The 19477-nt window shown below is 57.4% G+C and overlaps 3 protein-coding genes across 3 annotated transcripts; all 3 read right to left on the minus strand.

Annotated features, from left to right (window-relative positions):
- Positions 1–2649: 2649 nt before the first annotated feature.
- On the minus strand, positions 2650–4573 carry MCRIP1 (MAPK regulated corepressor interacting protein 1). Its single transcript, XM_039562553.1, has 4 exons — positions 4441–4573; positions 4248–4366; positions 4065–4163; positions 2650–3956 (listed from the first exon to the last, which is right to left on the minus strand). The coding sequence occupies exons 1-4, from the start codon at positions 4446–4448 to the stop codon at positions 3892–3894; spliced, it is 291 nt and encodes a 96-aa protein (XP_039418487.1). The 5' UTR covers positions 4449–4573; the 3' UTR covers positions 2650–3891.
- Positions 4574–4887: 314 nt separating this feature from the next.
- On the minus strand, positions 4888–6677 carry PPP1R27 (protein phosphatase 1 regulatory subunit 27). Its single transcript, XM_039562400.1, has 3 exons — positions 6371–6677; positions 5249–5399; positions 4888–5056 (listed from the first exon to the last, which is right to left on the minus strand). The coding sequence occupies exons 1-3, from the start codon at positions 6585–6587 to the stop codon at positions 4933–4935; spliced, it is 492 nt and encodes a 163-aa protein (XP_039418334.1). The 5' UTR covers positions 6588–6677; the 3' UTR covers positions 4888–4932.
- A 2332-nt stretch (positions 6678–9009) lies between these two features.
- Positions 9010–17361, minus strand: P4HB (prolyl 4-hydroxylase subunit beta). The gene is made up of 11 exons (XM_039562407.1): positions 17146–17361; positions 16683–16889; positions 15779–15912; positions 15457–15594; positions 13149–13253; positions 12746–12871; positions 12318–12518; positions 11538–11658; positions 11145–11326; positions 10618–10704; positions 9010–10036 (listed from the first exon to the last, which is right to left on the minus strand). Exons 1-11 carry the CDS (start codon positions 17303–17305, stop codon positions 9950–9952), a joined length of 1548 nt encoding a protein of 515 aa, XP_039418341.1. The 5' UTR covers positions 17306–17361; the 3' UTR covers positions 9010–9949.
- Positions 17362–19477: the final 2116 nt, after the last annotated feature.

The following is a 19477-nucleotide window of genomic DNA, read 5'->3' on the forward strand; positions in this document are numbered from 1 at the left end:
AGGGATGGGGACAGGAGTGGAGAGAGGGACAGGGATTATTACCCTGCTCACAGCCACGGTGCCAGAGCGGCCCAGGCAGCCCCCGCAGAGCAACCGGCCCTACAGCCGCTGCCGTCACTGCGGCCTTCCTGACATGGTAACGAGCCTAATTGAGGCTAATTGCTGGAGCACGAAACAGTTTCTGGGAAGGTAAATATGGTCATGGCATGGGGCCGTGCCCTGCACCTGTTGCTCCAACGTTGCTGTGGCAACACCCTACTGTGGACCCTCCAACACCCCACTGGGGCCAGGCTGGTCCCCAGACCTTGCCCAGCAAGGGTGGCCCTATGCATGCCACATAACGATGGGGACCCTTCAGGGACCCCAAGCCAGCCCCAGCCCATGGGGTGTCCCTGTGGAAATGTCCTGTGTCCCCTGGTGCTGAGGGGCAACCCCCAGCACTGCCCCATGTCCCACAACCCCTGTCGCCCAACAGCCCTAAGGAGGGACGATGCCTGCCGGTGCCCAGGAGCCCCGTGCAAGCACACGATGTCTGCCCGCACCAGGGCACGTCCCACAGCACCTGTGCCAGCCAGGTGTGTCCCAGAGCTGGGTACTGCCTGTGCTGCAGGGCTGAGTCCGCAGCCCTGTGCCCTGGTCACCCCCAACTCCCACAGAGCCACATGCTCTGGCCAGCAGCACCCCGATAACCACGAAAACAGACCCCCCCCCCCCCCCCCCCCAGGACGGCTGGGTCGGGAGGCAACACCTCTCCTGGGATCTCCCTGGAAGTGGGGCTGGCCCCAGCCCAAGGACACAGCTCTTGCGGGACTGCGGCGCCATCCCTTCCCATCACTGCAGAGCTGCTGGAACAGCACCCCTACCTGCCGTGGCCCGGCACTGCCAGCAGCGGTGTCACCCGGGTCCATCGGGCCAGCACTCGGGGGCACCCCCACCCCGAGGAACAGCTCAGGCAGCACAGCCTGCGCACATGTGCACACACGTACACTACACACGCGCACATGTGCACACACACACTCGCGTGTACACGCACACACACAGGCAGGCGCCCGATGGGAGCTGCTCGTTCCTGGTATACAGTGGGATGAAGGCGCTGACAGCAGCCTGGCCAGGCTCACAGGATGGTTTGGGTGGGAAGGGACCTTTAAAGGTCCCCTGGCCCAGCCCCCGCAGTGAGCAGGGATACCTGTACCAAACCAGGTTGCTCAGAGCCCCGTCCAGCCTGGCGCTGATGTTTCCAGGGATGGAACACCCAAGCACCCCCTGCCTGTCCAGGCAGCCCATACCAGTACCTCACTGCCCTAAGCAAAGAGACTCCTCTACAGAGACTGTGCAGCCATGGTGCCAGTCCCTGGCTGTGGAGTTTGTTCCAAGGCATGGAATGGGGCTGAAACAGTTCCTCACCCCCAAACTGGTGGCCTGGGCAGTGCCTTCCCGACACAGCCAGGTACCGCAGGCAGTCCCCCCCATCTCAGCACAGCCGGGCACCCCTAGGCCAGTGCCTTACAGGAAAGCTCCCACTTTATCAAGGGAATTGAGCACCACAAATTGGTCTCCTAAGTCGATTCTGCCTGCTGCCAGGCCTCTTCCCACCACCTAATTTGATGACAAACACGTTCCTCTCCTCCTCCCACCCTTTAATCTAATGAAGAGCACTGTGTCCAAGGCACAGGGAAATAAACCCTGATGAGGTCGGTTTTTATAGGTAAACAGCCTGATTTCTCTGGCCTGTGGCCTCACTTCTCACAACCTAACACCCATCACCTCCCTGTACCGCCTCACCATCCTTGCCCTGCAATTTGGCATCAGTCTTTATAAAAATCACCTGCTTATAGAATGTTTTTTGTACATTTCATTAGAGCTTGAGCGGCTGCCTTGCCTCTGGCTTTACTGTGCCTGAGTACAGAGGAAAACAAGGCAGAGGTTGGTGGGGCTTGTGGCCAGGGGGCATGTGGGGGTCCTGCAGACCTGGGACGGCCCCAGATGGATGCCCAGACAGGGGAGACAGTGCTGGGCTCCATGGCAGCTGAACAGAAGCCTGCCTGGACAAAGGACACAGCCCTGAACATGCTCAGGGCTTCGAGCCAGGGCAGCCCCACTGGCCTGTCAGGCTTCCTGAACACACTACAGGGCCCATCAAAGGAGAGGAGCCATGACAGTGACAACCATCACTCCCTGTGCCCCACTGCCTGCAGCTGCAGGGATGCGGGGCCTGGGGTGCCTGGGAGGCAATAGGCGGCTGAGTTCCCATCTTGCTGCACCAGAGCCAAGCAGCAAGAATGTTTTGGTGATGGGAGGTAAACAGGGTCATGGCAAGTGTCAAGACGCACTCGAGCAGAAATTCTAGCAATGCTAAGTATAGCCTAAATGCCATTAAAGCAGGAGAGGGAAGAGGATACAAGGGTATTAATAGTCTCAGCATTTAAATCCTAGGTGCAGCGACAATTCCTGGGATGCTGGCTGCCTGGAGCACTGCCCAAGACCAAGGGCACTGTACTGCCGACACACCGCACCTGCCCACAGGGAAATCAACAGCCCCAGCAAGGGCAAGGCCAAGGCCCCTTTGCAAAAAATAAACACAGCTCCTGCTCTCTGCCCCTTGTCTATGCCCCAGAGCTGGGCCAGGCTGCAGCACCACACCAAGGCAGCCCCAAAAGGACACCAGCGTTTATTTACAACACTCCTCAAGTGACATACCACAGAAAGGAAAGGGTACAGTACAACTCAAGGACTCAACAAAGGAAAGGTACCGGCAGCCCCAAGTCCCTGCAGCCTTCCCACGGCCATGGTACTGGGCAGGCCTGGCAGCCCCATCCCCGCCAGCTCGGAGCACAGGCGGGCAGGGGGCTGCCACCCCTTCCCACGGAGCAGCCCAGCAGCTCAGGTGGATGAAGATGACACAGTCACTCTCCCTGGCTCAGGCAAAGGTACAGGAACCATCCAAGCAGTGGCCAGGAGTGAGTGGCTTAAGGAAGCACCCCTGGCGCAGTTCCACCACCTATGGCCACCCAGAGTGAGCTGAAGGGCCAGGTCTCTTCCAAGGGTGTGTATCTGGAAAATGGTGTTAGTACAAAACTGCAGTGTTGTCAGGGCAAGGAGCTCCTGAGCCTTGTTCCATGCAGCCCCACGGCTGCCCCCACAGCCACTGTCTCCTGTGAGGCTGCTGGGGCACTGAGGCCAGGGGGCCGCAGGTGGCCCAGGTCACTCTGAGCACCTCTCAGGAGTCTGGGGCTGGTGCTGACACTCCACCTCTCTTCATCTGTAGGGACCAGGCCTGATCTAAGCAGGCAGAAAATCTGGCCTCAGATGTGAGCCCACATGCTCTGGAAGCAAGCAGCCCAGGTAGCAACTTGCGGCCACAGTGGAACTGGGAGGAGCCTGGCTATGGTCATCCCAGCCTCAGGTGCACAGCAGGGCTGGACAGGGGTTGCCCCTGTGTCTGGAGGCACAGGAACAGACTCGACTGTGCCTCCTGCCCTTGGCCAGCCCTAGCAGCTGTGGAGCTTCGGTGCACAGGGGAAAGCGAGATCCAGGGCTGCCCGATCCAACAGCAACAGCGCATCTGCCTTGGCCCTGCCCAGCCTAACACAGAGAGCAGCAACAGGAGGGGAACAGGGGATCGGGTTGCTCAGCATGAAGTGGGGAAGGACAGTTTGAGGCCATAGAAAGCTATGAGCGGGGGGCTGGAATCCTTTGCAACAGGCTCTGGGCAGTCTCGGTGAGCCCCTGAGCATCCTCGACCTCAGGCAGCTTCAGAGCCAGCCCCAAAGCTGACTGGCTCTCCCGCAGGCTTTTAGGAGGACAGACCAGAGGAGGAAATCAACACAAAATCTCAAATTAAATCTGCTTGAGGACCTCAGGAGAGCAGCTGACCCACAGGGAGGACCCGCTTTAGGACTTCTTTGCATCCTGTGTGTTCCTTCTCTTCAGATCACCCAGGTCGACGGGTTTAAACGCTGCAAGGAAGACAGAAGAGACTATGAAGGCAGAGGCAGCACAGCTCCCGCCCGGCGCGCGCAATCCCCGGGCCGGCACAGCCGGCGCAGTGCCCTTGTCCCCCGCACCTTTCAGACTGGGGTTCGGCATCTTCTCCACGTACTCCTCGACGAGGCCGCGCTCGGAGCCCATCTGGCTGCGCAGGTCGCGCTCCACGCACTGCCAGGCTGCAGGGACAGGGACAGGGGCCGCTCGCCTCGGCCGCCCCGAGCCTTCCGCGCCCCCCACCCAGCGGCCACCGCCCCGCTCACCCTCGTAGATGAAGCGCACGTTCTCCTCGTGGGCCGGCGTGAAGATCTCGCTGCCGGCACCGGGGGAGCGCGGGCCGCCGCTGCGCTTTCCGTTGTACACCACTCGGGACACGGGGGAGCTGCAAGCGGAGCGCGGGGAGAGAACTGAGCCGGGCCCGGGGCCGCGCTGGGCCCGGGGCCGGGCGGGGCTCACCTGGCCATGGCGGCAGCGGCGCTCGGCGGGGCTCGGCGGGGCCGGAAGGGGCTCGGCGGGGCCGCGGGAGGAAGGCGAGGCCGGGATAGGCCGCGCGGCGCCCCCCGCCCGTCGCCGGGCAACGCGCGCCCCTCACCTGGGCCCTCCCGCCTGCGCGAGCGGGACCAGACGGAAGCGCCGCAGCGCGCAGGCGCAGCCCCGCCCCCTCCGGCGCTGGCCACACCCCCCTCCCGCGCAGGCCCCGCGCACGGCACCGCCCCCGCCCCGCCCCGCCCGGCCCGGCCCCGGCCCGGCCCCGGCCCATGCCCGGCGGAGGCGGTAACCAAGATGCTTTATTGGAAAAGTACAAAGTGGTTCCCGATTCGCAGTACCGAGCGCCACTGCCCGGCCGCCGCCCAGGTCCAGCCCGGGCGCAGCCCCGGCCCTCGGGCAGGCCGCAGCCCCGCCGCCCCGGCCCCGAGGCCCTCGGGGCCGCTTCTCGCCATGCCCGCCTCAGCGCAGCGCCGTGGCTCCGAAGAGCTGCACCAGGTCCTCGTATTCGGGGTCGATGAGGTCCGAGGGTTTCTCCCCATCATCAGTGGTGGCCTCCAGGCTGGCCCCAAGGGACAGGAGGTACCTGCAGGACGCGGAGCTGAGGCGCCAGGCCGGGCAGCCCTGGTCCCGTCGCCTCCCTCGCCAGGAGTGGCACGGCCCGAACAGCCACAGGGGCAGCGCAGGGACCGGGTATGCCCCAAAGGAGCCACAGCTCTAGCCCTGTGCTGTCCATCCTCAGGCTTTGCAGCACTGGCAGGCCCTCACAACACCTTACCTGGCTATGTCAGCATAGCCGTCGCTGCAGGCCATGTGCAGGGGTGTCCACCCGTTCTCATCTCTCTGGTGGATGTCAGCGCCGTATTTCACCAGGAGCTTGACGCAGTCCAGGTTTCCCGTCAGCACGGCTTCATGGAGGGCTGCCATGCCTGAAGGGAGAGGAGGTGTTAGCGCCCTGGGCTGGGGAAGGGCTCTGCATCCTGAACTCACAAGTTGTGCATAGCTCAGGAAAGGGGTCCAGGAACTCTCCTTCTCAGGGAGAGGACTGTGGGGAAAGAAACGAAGACTGAGGAAGCCAGAGGAACTGCTGTGGGTTCCTGTTGCCCTTCTGCAGCATGAATACCCTGTCTGGGATGGTGCAGCACCCACTGGCCTGGCTAGGCAGGACAGAGGGAGGGAGGAGGAGCTGCCCCTTAGAGCAGCTGCTCTGAGTCCTGACCAGGACTCACATGGAGACACGAGAAAAGTCTCTGGCATCCTGCTCTGCCTGAGTTTTGGACACTCCTCACTAATGAGGAATCAGTATGGACAGAAGGAAGCCCAGGGTCATTTGAGCCTCTGTCTCCATGGCCATGTAAGAGCAGAAGCTGAATCCAAGCACAAGAAAAGGACAAATCTAGGCTCTTTATTTGCCTGTAGTGATCAAGGCATTCCATAAACAGTTGCTGATGAGGCTGTGCAAACAGAACACAAAGCTTTCCCCGTGAGTCCCCGGAGTCAGGCATACAAGAGGGAGCAGTGCCTGTGAGAAACAGGCAGAGCCAGAACAAATGCAGACCCCCCAATCTGGGGAAAGGGCAGGAGTCCAGAGCTCACAGACTGGCCTGTGCTTGCTGCTGCTCTTTGAGGTCCCACCACACTACAGGTGCTCAATTGTGCCTTACAGGGACCCAGTGGCCAAGCTCCCCCTTCCTACAGCATGTGCTATGCTGTTGATGGGAGATGATGGGGCCCTGGCCTGGGGTTCTCAGGCCCTGCTGGGCACTGCTTCCTGGTAGGGAGGGACCTGGCTTGCTCCAGCCCTGCTGAAGGTGGCCCACAGCCCTGCTTCAGTGTCCCTCACAGCCCCACCAAGCTGTGCCGTTGCTCTGCCCCAGCTCTGCTGACCAGCAGCACTCACCAGAAGGGTAGATGGTGTCCAGTGTCACCTTCCTGGCTCGTATGAACCTGCCCACCTGCTCCAGGTCCCCCTGTTTGATGTGGTCCTGAAAGACGACGTCGTTGGGGAAGTGCACAGTGCGTGAGGCCCTCAGACGCGGGGTGTACCGGCCGTACCGGGGCACCGACAAGGGGCAATAGTCCCTCATGCTCACAGGAGCCTTCAGGCACAGCGGCATGGGGGGGTGCTCAGCACTCAGCCCGGCCCCTCACTGCACTGCTGTCTCCTCTTCTGCCTGTCAGGAGCCCTCCTCGCTGCAGATCTGTGCTGGCCCCCACACTGCTGTGCTCCTGCCGCACCCACGCCTGTGTCAGTGTCCTCTTGCCACAGGGAAGTGGTAGCCACCGTGCTCTCCTGCGCTCCCTGAGTCACATGCAGGAGGTGGCACCTGGCACTTGCAGCTCATCTACAGGCCTTTGGCCCAGGACTGATGACTCTCTAGGAGCACCACGTTATAAAGACTCCCCTGGGCTATTTTGGGGACATGCAGCTCATGCTATTTGCCATGATGCTTCGTAATCGAGCTGACCAGGCCTGGAGCTTCCCACTTTTGGGCAGAAGTTGGTGTCTCATCTTACCACCCACCTGTTGATGTGCCCATCCGAGGGGTCAAATCTACTCTTGCATGGATAGCCCCTCAGAGGAGCCTGGAAGCAACTTCCCAACATCAAGCCCTTCTGGGGGAAGGGGCACAGGCACAATCAGCAACCCAGGGAACCGGCCACTTGTGTCCCCAGCTGACTAGTGCAGTGTGGATGTGCCAGGGCTGTGGTCACAAACACATCCAGAGCTGTCACCCTCCTGTAGCTTCAGGGGACAACTTGAAAGGAGCAGGAGGAGCTGTGCAGCCCAGCACAGCTGTGACAGCACACAGCCCAGCATGGAAGCACAACCTGCATGTCAGATGTCCCCTGTGCCCTTGTGAGGACAGAGGTGCTGCTGGTGATCCCAAGACAGGTGCAGAACCAAAAGCTTGCACTGCTGGTCCCTGGTGTTCCTTGTTCCTTGAGAGAGGGAAGCAGCCGCTGCTGAGGGCAGGCTACTGCAAGCAACCTTGGAGGAACAGCAGAATAGCACCACCACCAGACAGCTCCTGCCTCCGATACTCTTCACTCCAGCTCTACTGTCGTGACCCAAAAGAGAACCATCTGCCACAGAGGAATCATTCAGGTCCATCAAGGGTTTAAGCAACCACTGGTTTTTTCCCCCATCAGTTTGGGCATGTCAGATACATAAGCATTTTGTGCTCTGTCTGCTGCTAGGGATTATCCAGGCAGGTGTGCCAGAAAAAATCCATATGCTGCTTTAGGAGTCAGGGATTTCACTCTGCCACTCCTGCTGCAGACTCTTGCCCTGATCCTGGCAGCACAGTCAGCCGCACACCTTAGAACTCCTGCACTTATTTATCTGCTGGCAAATGCATCAATCTCTTGGCTGAGTGTCTGCTTGTTAGATCAGCCTGAACACAGCACTGGGCATCCAAGCTCAGCGCTGGAGACAGAACACTTCCAGCCTGCTTTCTTGGAACAGCAATTAGGCATGTACCTGAGATGGCTGCTAAACTCCTGCTCTGCCACAGGGAGCCTTGGGCTAGGAGAGGCCCCTCCTCTAAGCTGAGCACAGTGGGTCTCAGCACAGGAACAGAGGAGAACCACTGCAGGGCTCAGACTTGGTCACACTTCAACTGGCTTTACAAAATGGACCTATTTGAGTCAAATTCTAGACAGCATCTTCCAGTGGAACTTTACTAGTGAAATTCCCTTCTTCCCCACCCCAAATGGCCACTGCTGCACCCCAACAAACTGCTGGGTTTGTTGGGGTGCAGCAGTGGCCATTGCCCACCTTCAGTCATGTGGGGGCACAGCCCTGGAGGGAGGTGTCTTCAAAGATCCTCCTCCACATAACTGCAAGTAAAGGTCTCAGACACTCCTGGCTGCTGTTCTGGCAGGGACAACCCTTCCTGATCCCTTGGTGAATGGGTGCCTGCTCAGCCCCAGCCCTGGTGCTGCTGTGCCCAAAGCTTGGAGACACCACATCAGGACTCTGCTGGGGTTCTGTTCTCAGGGGGCCACAGAAGAAGGCTGGAGCTGGAGACAGAGACAAGTGTTGTCCAACACCCCCGTGCCACTGCTCCAGCACACACCCCACTCGCTGAGGCACGCCCAGTTGTCCTCTAGCCTCACCATGCCCTCCCTGTGACATTTATAGCATATTTTCTAACCCAAATACCTTCAGCAGCAAGCAGCAGATTTGGAAATAGCAGTGTGGCTCATGGGGTCATGTGAGCCTTACTAGCAGAGCCACAGCAGCCCTGGCATGTCCTGATTCACTGCTCCAGAGCAATGTCCCCTCAGCCCAGCCAGCTGGCCAAGGGGCTGTGCACTCTCAGAGCCAAACCACGGCCCGCTCACTCCTAACAAAGCACCTGCACAAGCCCAGGACACGAGCATTGGGAAGTTCTCTTCCTTTACCAATTATGCGGAGAAAGTGATACACACCCTGTTGCGGCAGAGCCTCTTGAGAATCACCCTACAACTCTGATCTCCCCTTCCAGGGTAGGTTCAAATATTCTACACTCTGATAAAGACAAAGAGACATAATAGTATTAAAATCTCAACTTTATTTGGCCATCAAATTCAGTACCAATGTTATTGTAGCAGAATGCTAAGAACCAGCCTGATGCAGCTCAGGCCTGTGAGGCACTCCCTCAGTCACATTCCCAAACTCGAGTAATTGCAAATGTCCTGTGTGATCTGTTTATCAGGCCCTCCCCCACCACCCACCTCCTGGGTCAACCCACTCAAAATAATTCATGGAAAGGGATCGCAAGTTTTGTCTTTGATCAAAAGGATGTCAACACAGCTGGTGAGCCAGCAGCCACCTCCACCCTCAGAGCCTGCCACAGCCAGTGCATACAGTATTCCACCCCTCCAGGAGTTTGGAATAGTCATCTCCAAGTGTCTTGAAGGAGAGGGGAAAGGAAACATCTGGCTAGCATGAAGAGAAGCACCTTCACATACACCTTTCCCCAGGAAGCCATCAGCCCTCTGCCCCTACATATATTGAAGGCCAGCCCCAGGGAAGAACAGCTGATGCCATTAAGGACCCTGCCAGGTGCAGAAATCAATTAGGGGCTTTAGTTCTAAAAGAACGAGAAAAAGCTGTCTTGGAAGATGTTAGTGGCAAGGCTCCAGATTGTCAGGCCACTGAACTCCTGGTACCACCTCACAACCTCCTGTTGCCCAGAAGAACAGCATTCTCCAGACAAAAGCTGTGTACGAAAAAGTACATCACAATAGAAAAAAAAGAGCCCAGCTGGCTGGGCTGGCTCCCTAGTGACAGTTCCCTTTTCAAAAGCCAAAAGAAAGAAAAGGTAAGTGTACAGACAAGTGAGGGTAAAGCGTTACTTTAGAAGCCAATCCCTGGATTTCCAGTCATTTACCTTCTGCTTTAAATCTTAATGGGTTTCTGACTCACGGGGCTGCATTACAGCAGTCAATTTAGTGTCTGATTTTTTGGATGATGTAATCAGTCTTCTCTTTACAATTCATCCTTTTGGAGTTTCTGCTCATCCTCATCACCGTCCTCGAGTTCCGTTTCTTCATCTGTCTCCAGGTCCTCTAGATCCTGTGGAGGTTACAGACAGCTCCTGGTTTCTGGCACACGAGGCAGATCCAGAACCGAGCACTGAGCAGCCACCCTTGTCTGGTCACTGCTCTCTGCTGCCATGCTAACAAAACATCCAGAGACTGCTGTCAAGAGCTTCAGACTCAGGACATTAAGGATTAGGAACCCCTGGAAGCTGGTAACCTGTACACGTGTAATAGCCTCCACACCACCCGCAGCAGATGAGAGCTTCCAACTAGATACACAGATACGTGGCATTGATCACATAGCCCAGTTCCAGGTGCTGAGTGGAAGTTCTCTAGGGAACAAGCCCTGAGTGCCCCAGCAGTGCACAACCACAGCACTGCTACTTCACACTCACACAGTGCTCTCCAGATAAGGAGCCCACTGCAGGCCCACTGCCAGCCAGGCTGCACCTGAACAGATCACACTGCTGTGGGCACTTTGCTCACCAGCAATATCCTCTCCTGACATGTAACAACACAGGATCTTATTTAGGACTGAGGATTCAGGCACAGAACCAGCTCTGACCCATGCTCGCTGTTCCCAAAGGCCCAAAGTACTCCATCCACATTACTCACGTCATCAGCTGCTGCCCCATCCTGACCTCCACTCTCCAGGAATTTTTTGAAGCCTTCTAGTGTCCTCTCCCCATTATAGTCAATTACCTACAGAGGGAAAACATAAGGATGCTGGTTATGGGTACTACAGACCCACACCCCTGGAGAGGAGAATTCTCTTTCTGAGCAACAGTGAACATGCCAAGCAAAAGGGAATTTAAAAATTCACCTTCACCCATATGAGACGAAGGAAAACAGCTCAGCCACTAGACTTCAGAGATCACTGCGAGGAAAGAATAGCCTGCAGATGAGCACACTGTCCTCTATGCTCCCTCTTTTCCCCATTCCCACTTCCCACTCCCCCCCAAACTCTTTCCCTGCAGCCCAGACCCCACAAAGGGTCTTTGGTGTCCTGTAGACTTGTTGTGTTCCATCCCGACAGAGTGCAGATCCCTCCCAAAGGCCTTGTCCAAAACAACTCGAGCAAGCAGCTGAGCATTCCCGTGCTCCCTGGCTACGTGACTGCACGAGCCTGGCTGCCAGCTTACATTTCTGCCAGAGCCTGCAGGGAAGAACTTGAGTGTGGGGAAGCTGTGGATTTTCACTGCCTCCACTTCATTAGCTGTTGAGTCCATCTTGGCAATGACAATGTTCTCATGGTCCCTGTAAGTTTCTCCCAGCTTGTCCCAGATTGGAGCCAGCTGCTTGCAGTGACCACACCATGGGGCATCTGTTAATTACAGAGAGAGAGTTGCACCAACAACCTAACGAGGTACCACTCCTCCCCAACCAGACAGCTCTCACACATCTTTGCAACCAAGGCACTGCCTTTGGGGGGGGGCCAGACTCTACAAAAGGCTTTTCCCCTACTTCTGGTCACACAGTGCTTTGGCAATCCTTTCATACTAGTTACTTGGAATCAGCTGTAGGAAGATACTCACAGAACTCCACAAAGACATTCTTATTCTCATCAAAAGCAACTTCTTCAAAGTTCTTCCCAACCAGAACTTTGACAGGCTGCTTGTCCCAGTCCTCAGGAAGATCCTGACTCATTAGGTGGGGCTGGAATAAAAAGTGAAATTCAGACATACTGTTTGCTACATAGCTGCTTGGACTGAACATGCAATCACGTATCCTGGAAAACCCAGGTTTAACCACCCCCACTGGTGCCTCAGTCACAGGCTGTGAGCAAGCAGATGAATTGGTCACTTCCTCTTCTTCCCCAGAGAGTCTCCTTCCCACCCTGACCCAGCAGGAATAGCAGGTACTGTTGTGCAGAGAGAATGGCAACAGAGCTCTGCAGGAAGGAAGCAGCACTCCTGACAGCCCCATTCCCAGAGGACTGGGCTTTGCTGCACCCACACTGCTGGGTGAGCCGCACACAGCCCCTCCAGCAGACAGGAGCTGACAACCCTTTTCCCTGTGCCACAGAATTCACACCTTCCACAGGCTACTGGCAGAAAGAGCAACTGGATAAACAGCACAGTGCCCACAGGGGGAGTACAACTGCTTGGCCATGTCCAACTCCCTTTACTTGGCTCGCTCTCCTACAGCCTCCAGGTCCCAGCAGCTTTGCCTTTCGTTTCTAATCACAAAGCCCATGGGATGTTCCTTGCAGAAGATGGACGGGCTTCTCCACCTGGCTCTCCAGCCCCTCACAGGGAACATTTCTGTTCCCTCTCAGCTACCTTGTTCACCACCAGTACTGTTTATCCACATACCTTGATCTTGCCTGCCAGGAACTTGTTACAGAACTCTTTGATCTTGTCTGCTGTGAGCTCATCAGATTCAGGTTTGTATTTGGTCATTTCTTCCTCCAGGGTGATCAAACGTACAGCTGGGCACTCTTCCTTCTTTAGGCCAAAGAACTCCAAAATCCTCTGGTTGTCACTGTGGTCACTGTCTATGAAGATGAACAGGATCTTGGGAGGAAAAAAGTGAAAGGTAGGAGGTGAACATGAGTACCTTGTGGCTATTGACACTCCACACACTCACACCAAGTGTAGCTGAACTGGGGTCTCTTCCTGCCCTGTCCCAGAATAGAGAGCTGGCTTAAAGTCCTCCTCCACAGCTGCTCCACAGATAAAGACAGTGCTACACTTCTCTGCAGGAAGTGGTCTCAGCTCATGATCCAAGAAATCCATCTCACCTTCCCTTTGAAGTTCCCAGCTGCACTCTTGAAGTTGTCCAGCTTCCCTTGATAGTCAGACACACTTTTTGGTAGGAAAAGCAGAATATGAGTCTTGATCTCTCCTCCAAATATTTTAGGAGCAGTCTGGGGAGTAAAAAATAAACTTTATTTTTGGAAAAGAGGCAAATCAGTATCCAGACCACTTTAACTCTGCTATGCTGACCAGCCCACAGCAGCCTCCAATACTGCAGGACTGCTCTGAGGTGTGAGCTTGCTCACACCTCCTTTATTTCTTCCCACTCCTCCATACCCCCAGTGTCAGCTCCACAATAAAAGAGGACTATGGAATCTTACAACTAGACCTTTGCTATATTCTTGCAGCAGCCATGGGAAGGGCCTTGTCAGATATCTGAAGACCCACCTGCTCAGTGAACTCTATGACCAGAGGCAATGAATTAGACTTGATGAAGTTCAGCAGATTATCTTTTGTGAGATCCCCTTCAAAGTTGTTTTGGCCTTCATCAAACTGCAAGAACAGACATACTTCATTAGAACACTTGTGTCCCGCACAAATCTCCAGTCACTGCCCCAGCAGATCTCAGCTGCACTCATTCAGAGCAGACTCCCATCTCAACAAGGTAACCACATGCCCACATAAAATCTGGATCAAGGTGTCTATCTTCCTAGCAAACAAAGCTTTAAATCACCCCCCAGCAGAAGGTAAGCAGCAACAACAGCCAGGTTTAATCTCAGCCTTGCTCTGCACCACTGTGAAACCATTTGTGATGCAAGTCAGCAAGAAGGACCCTGAGCAGCTGTCTCCAGCCTTGCAGCAGCTTCTCCTCTGCAGCAATCAGTGGTCAGAGCAGACACTGCAGCCAGACAGTACTGGGAACATCTGACAGCAAAGCCTGCAGCACTAACTTCCTTGGCTCTGGGGGGTTCGTTCCAGTCTCCGTTGTTAAGAGACAACAGCACATCACACCAGAGGTGCCAGGTCCTGTTTTACAGGGCCATCACCTGTATCACCCCTGACCAGGATTCCCAGAACCCTCTGGCAGCCTGTAACAGGAACAGCTGCAGATGGCCCATCAAGGTTAGAGGGAGGATGTGCAAAAGGGCACAGCAGTGCCCTGGCAAGGCCATACTTGAGGTGCTGACAGAAGGAGGAGAGTGGACTCAGATAACCTTCTGTTAGGAGAGGCACACCAGCCTCAATGGAAAAGGCAAGGAAAACACTTAGCATCAGAAAATAACTTTGCAAACACTTTGAGAAGCTCTGCAGAGCACTTCAGCACCATCAGGACAGCTGTGCGAGTCTGGACAATTCACACAGAGTAAGAGAAGAACAATGAGCCAAACACTCTCAGTTTAGACCCAACTAATGGTACAGAGCTGAGCCAAAGCCCAAAGCCAAAACAGGCCATCAAGTTCTCCTGCCCTTTTCTCTTTGGTTTAGAGTAGACATATCCAAGAGCTCCCATGGCACTGCCATGCCACTGCACAGGAACAGGGAGGAGCCCCGATGGCTGGACAGATCTAGGCTGCTTCTCCCATAGAGCCAAGCACTCCTGCCCCAGCCCAGTGCAGGAACCACCTGGCACATCACAGTCACTCCCATTCCCAACACACATGAAAGGCTGCCAGGCCCAGAGCTCTGCCCAGCCCAGCACTACCCAGTGGGGCAGACAAAGCTATTCATGCAATAGGGTACAGCTACCAAATGAGACAAGAACAAATATTCCTCCCTTCCCATCCCCATTTTGCTAATGCATTTTGAGCTCATTAGGCCAGGTATTCCCTCAGCCACACTGACCTGAGGGGCTCTGACTCAGAATTTAAGTCTACAAGCTTCTATCGCCATGAAAATAACTACAGTGTCAGAGGCATAGGAGAATATAACAATTATTTCAGGTGAACAAAAAGAAAGTCTTGTGTTAGGTTAGGCTGGGCAGAGTCATGATTGATGAGATTACAGGTTTACTAAGTCTGAACCCAAAGCACTTAGACCTGCCTCACACCACCTCTGGGTGAGGAGCCACCAAGCCTAAAGAACATCTCTTTATCTGCTCAAACCTGAAAATTCATCCCAGTGACAGGGATTTTCAGGCCTCCATCAGTACATTTATTTGTGATTCTGTAGGTAGTCAGCATCCCTCTGTACATAATCCACTGCCCCAGTCCAGTCAGCTGGAACTGCAAATCCTCTTAGGAGCTTCTTTGCGATCCCTGCACTGCAGAACCCACAACAGTGAGACAGAACAGCTCTTGGACACAGCAGTGAGTGACAGCAGCAGAGGCCAACAATGAGCAACAAAAAGCAACTCTGCTAAGACACAACCAAATAGCACCATGACAACCAGAGAGCTCATCTACTGTTCTCTTTGGCCTGTCCAAGACTGTGTGACTATTGCTGCACTGCAGAGAGTTGAGGAACAGGGAAGTGAGCGAAGGAACAACCTGCACTCAAAGCCCAGCAGCTCTGGGAAAAGAGCACAGGGCTGGGAGACTGACACAGCTGCACACTGTGGCTCCCTGAGACTCCCCCACAAAGGGGCCATAGTCTCTGCTCTTCCTCCCCAGGCTCTGAGGCCCAAGATCAGCTACACTGAAGCATGGGGCCTTTGCTGTTTTGTCCAGGGCTGACCTTGTTGGAATGTGACTAATTAAAGAAAAGGGAAGAGACAGCAGACCCCAGCATGATGCTCAGGCCTAGTACCAGCCAGTACCTTCTTGAAGAGGATGACGCTGTCCTTACTAATCTGGTACTTGCCGAAGACATCAACACTGGAGGAAATCCCAAAAGGAATATCATCCACAGCTTCTGCTGCCAACAGGAACTCCTTTGCTGCCTCTGATGTCAAATCCTGGAGAGTAAAGAACAGGGTCTCAGAGGGCCCACATCACCTGAAGCATTCACATCCCAGGGCTCAGCCCAAAGAACTGGAAGATCAAGTAAGGCAGGACAGCAAGTATTGCACAAGGCACAGAGGAAGCCGGGAAGGCCCTGGACACACACAAGAGCATCTCCAATGGAAACACAAACACTACCTTGAAGAAACCAACCACCACCACTTCACTGGAGTCCACCAGTGCCTCCGCAGCAGCCACATCAGTCAGGGTGGCAGCAGCTGGGCCCGTGCGCTTCCTCAGCCAGCTGATGATGTCATCCGCTTCCCTGCCAGCTACACCAGGAGATAAAAAGGAGTCACTTTCCCCTCCAACTAAGTTCAAGACCACAAAACCCTCAAGCTTTGAGAGAGACCTTTCAGCAGCTGGTCAAGAGATCAGCAAGACTCAAGATAACATTTACGCAACTCATTCCCTTTCACTCATGGTGCAATTAAGCTAATCCCTAATTGATAAGTCACGGTACAAGGGGCTCCCAGGAATCCATTCTTGTCTCACCTCCTGCCCCTATCCTTAAACTTTGATCAGCAATGCAGCACTTCTCCAAGATCTCAGTATTAGTTATGTTACTACATCACCTTTTCCTTCCAACATCTTTATTCTGGATGTTACCCTCTGTTACCCAGCACTGTGTGGCCTGGCTTAGCTGAAGTCTGTCTTAGCCTTCCTTGCAGCTCTCTCACACCCTGTGTTGCCACCCTCACCCAATGGCCCAGGCCTATTTCCAGTTCTGGGCACTGCACTACCTGAGCCAAGTCAGGGCACACAACAAACCAAGCTCAGGCCACTTTGCTTTCCTACACAAAAGCAATTTCCTCCACTCAAGCTCACCTTAGGGATCTCACCAGAGGGAGGACACTAAAGGTTGGCCTGTTCCACATCAGCCCAGCACCATTCCCAGGTTACTGTTACAGTGGACCTTGTCCAGCCACAGCAGCACAGCTCGAGCACGGGGCCATGTGCTGGGACCCAGCGCCACGTTGCTGCCCTCTGCACCCTGGCGGCGCATCCAGACCCAGTTCACCCGTGTCCTGCCCCTCCTCACCCGTGTACTCCTTGGGCGCGGCTTTGTCGCCGTTCTTGAAGAACTTGATGGTGGGATACCCGCGTACGCCGAACTGCTGCGCCAGCTCCGACTCCTCCGTGGCGTCCACCTTGGCCAGCCGGATTTCCGAGCCCTCGGCCTTCAGCTTCGCCGCCGCCTTCGCATACTCGGGCGCCAGCGCTTTGCAGTGCCCGCACCACGGGGCGTCTGCGGGATGGGGCGTCAGCGCCGGCCGGGCCTCCCCGACTCCACTCCCGGGCGGACCGAGGCCCTCTCGGACTCATGGAGCCCGGGGATGGGGCGGGCCACGGGGCCGCGCAGACCCCGCGCCCCAGCCCAGCCCAACACACGCCCGGGGGACCCCGTCCCTCAGCGCGTCTCCCCGGCCCGACCCCTCCGTCTCCCAGCCGCGCCCTCGGCCCCCGCCCGCCCGTTCCCCCCGGCCCGGCCCCGCCGCGCTCACAGAACTCGACGAGCAGGTATCGGTGCTCGGCCAGCGCCTGCTCGAAGGAGTTGGCGCGCAGCACCAGGACGCCATCCTCCTCCTCTTCCTCGGCGGCGGCGCGGGCGGGCAGCAGCAGGGCCAGGCAGAGCAGCGGGAACAGCGCACGCACACCCGCCATGGCTGATGGCGGCGCTCGAACGAGCCAAGGCAGGCGCGCGGCCGCAGCGCCGCCTCCCCTTATAAACCCGCCCCCGGCGGCCGCTGCCGCGCGGTATTGGCCGCGCCGCCCACCTCCCATTGGCCGGGGCCGCCACGGCGGCCGCTCCGCGCCTTCCATTGGCTGGCGCTCCGGGCACGCCCCTCGCCCGCCGTCTCGGGTTGGCCGTCGGCCCCGCTCCCCGCCCGCGGGCCACCATTGGCCCCTTTCCCCACAACGCCGCCCGTGATTGGCCAGCGCCGCCGTCTCGCGTGGCCCCCGCCCTCGAACGTGGCACTCGGGAAGCGCCGCCGGGCGGCACCGCGCGTGCGCGCGGCCACGAGCGCGTGGTGCGTTCTGACTGGGCCGCGCGCCCCACGTGACCAGGGCAGCGCGCGAGGCCCGGCCCGGCCCGGCCCGGCCCGGCCCGGTGCAGCCGCGGTGTGGTTCCGGTCGCTTCCGTTCGTTCCCCCTCTCCTTGGGGCTCCCCCTTATGAGCGACCTTCGCCTCAGGCACCGCCCGGCAGCTACTCGGGATCACGGCGGCAGCGCTGCCCCCTCCCGACCCTGGCTGGCTGTCCCCTGGCGCTGGGCTCCGACCGGGCCGGGCACCGGCCCGGCTGCGGCTTGGGACGGTCCCGTTTCGCTTTGTTGTAACCTCTCCAGTCCCGGAGATGGGCCAGGGGAGCTCAGGCAGCGCTGGCGTCCCCGCGCCCTCACAGAGAAGGCAGCAGCGCGGGGACTCCTCGTGCCCCCCGGGCCGAGCAGGGCTCGTTGAGGCTCCAGATCAGAGCTCGCGGTTCCGTGCGGAGCCTCTGCAGAGAGCCGGCACAGAGCGGCCTGGTGACCGTGCCAGAGGATCCCTTCGCTCGGGTCTGCCTGCACTGCCCCGCTACTGCCGAGGGTCCCAACTGCTGCTGGTGTGCGCTGGGTAGGGAAGAGCCCCTGGGCGCTGCCCGTGCCCGGGTACCGGCGCCAGTGCTCCGGGGGCTCCTGCGCACGCAGGTGACGCGCTGGAACGGGGGCAGACTCCGGGCTTCCGGCCGCGCCCTGGGGATTGATTGCCAGCTCGGGGCTGCTGCAAAGCCGCTGCTCTTTGCTCTAGGCAGGGGCCGCGCCCGGCGCCCCGGGCCACTGGTGCGAGGAGCAGGGAGCTCACCAATTCCCCGTGGAGAATCCGACTGCCTCGAGTGCTGCCAGGAGCTGTTGCCCGTTCAGGAGCTGCGGCCGCTGCTGAACCAGACGCTTTTGTCGGGCCCGGGGAGAGTTCAGCGAGGTTTTGGAACGCAAAGCTGAGCACCCGGTGAGGGCACAGAGGCCACCCAGGGGCGGGCAGACATCGGTACGTTTGTCTGCCAGCGGCTGTGTTAGTCCAGGCCACCTCGGAGCCATTGCCCGGAGAGCCCTGGCTCCTTGCTCTGCCAGAGGGGACCTGCATCCGTGTCTCTGCTGAGAGGGCCAACCTTGCCCGGGGTAGTCCTGCATGAGCACTCTTGCTCCGACCTGGCTGCTGCACTCACAGAGCTGTGGTGTCAGAGGGAGCTGCTGCAGCACTGGAAAAGGGGAACGGCCTGGACTGCTGCTGCACAACTTCTGGCCAAGATTCCTGAGGTGCATCACCTGGAAGGGGCCAAGGCTTTACCTTGGGAGCCACAATTCATGCAAATGATCTGTCCCACCCAGCCTGTGACTGGAGCCACCCGTACCCAAGTGCACTCATGAGCGTGCGCCAGGCAGGAGAGCCTGCATGTCAGCCCGCAGCGGGAAGATGTGCCAGAGAACTGAGGCAGAGAATCCTCAGAGTTGAATTATAGCACATAGCACAGCCGTCCTGCCCCTCCAAGCCTCCTACCATGGTACAAACGATCTAACAGAAACTTCGACACCTTGGGTGTGGAAACTCTTGCCAAAGCGCTAGGGTTGCATCAGCCGGGTGCTCATCTAGCCCTGCCCGCAGAGTGGCTGTTAGGGGCCAGCACAGGGGGGCCTTTGTTCACACTATCAGGCACATCTGGGGTCGATCTAACTGACTCACTGGGAGTGAGGCCTGTTCCCTGCTCCAGTCCCCACTCTGGCCTCCACGGCCCCACACTGTGCAGAGGGCTGGTGGGTCGTAGCTGGACACTGCTCTCCATAGTGAGCAGCATGTGCCTG

Source organism: Corvus cornix, chromosome 18, assembly GCF_000738735.6.
Source record: "Corvus cornix cornix isolate S_Up_H32 chromosome 18, ASM73873v5, whole genome shotgun sequence".
NCBI classification, from domain to species: Eukaryota; Metazoa; Chordata; class Aves; order Passeriformes; family Corvidae; genus Corvus; species Corvus cornix.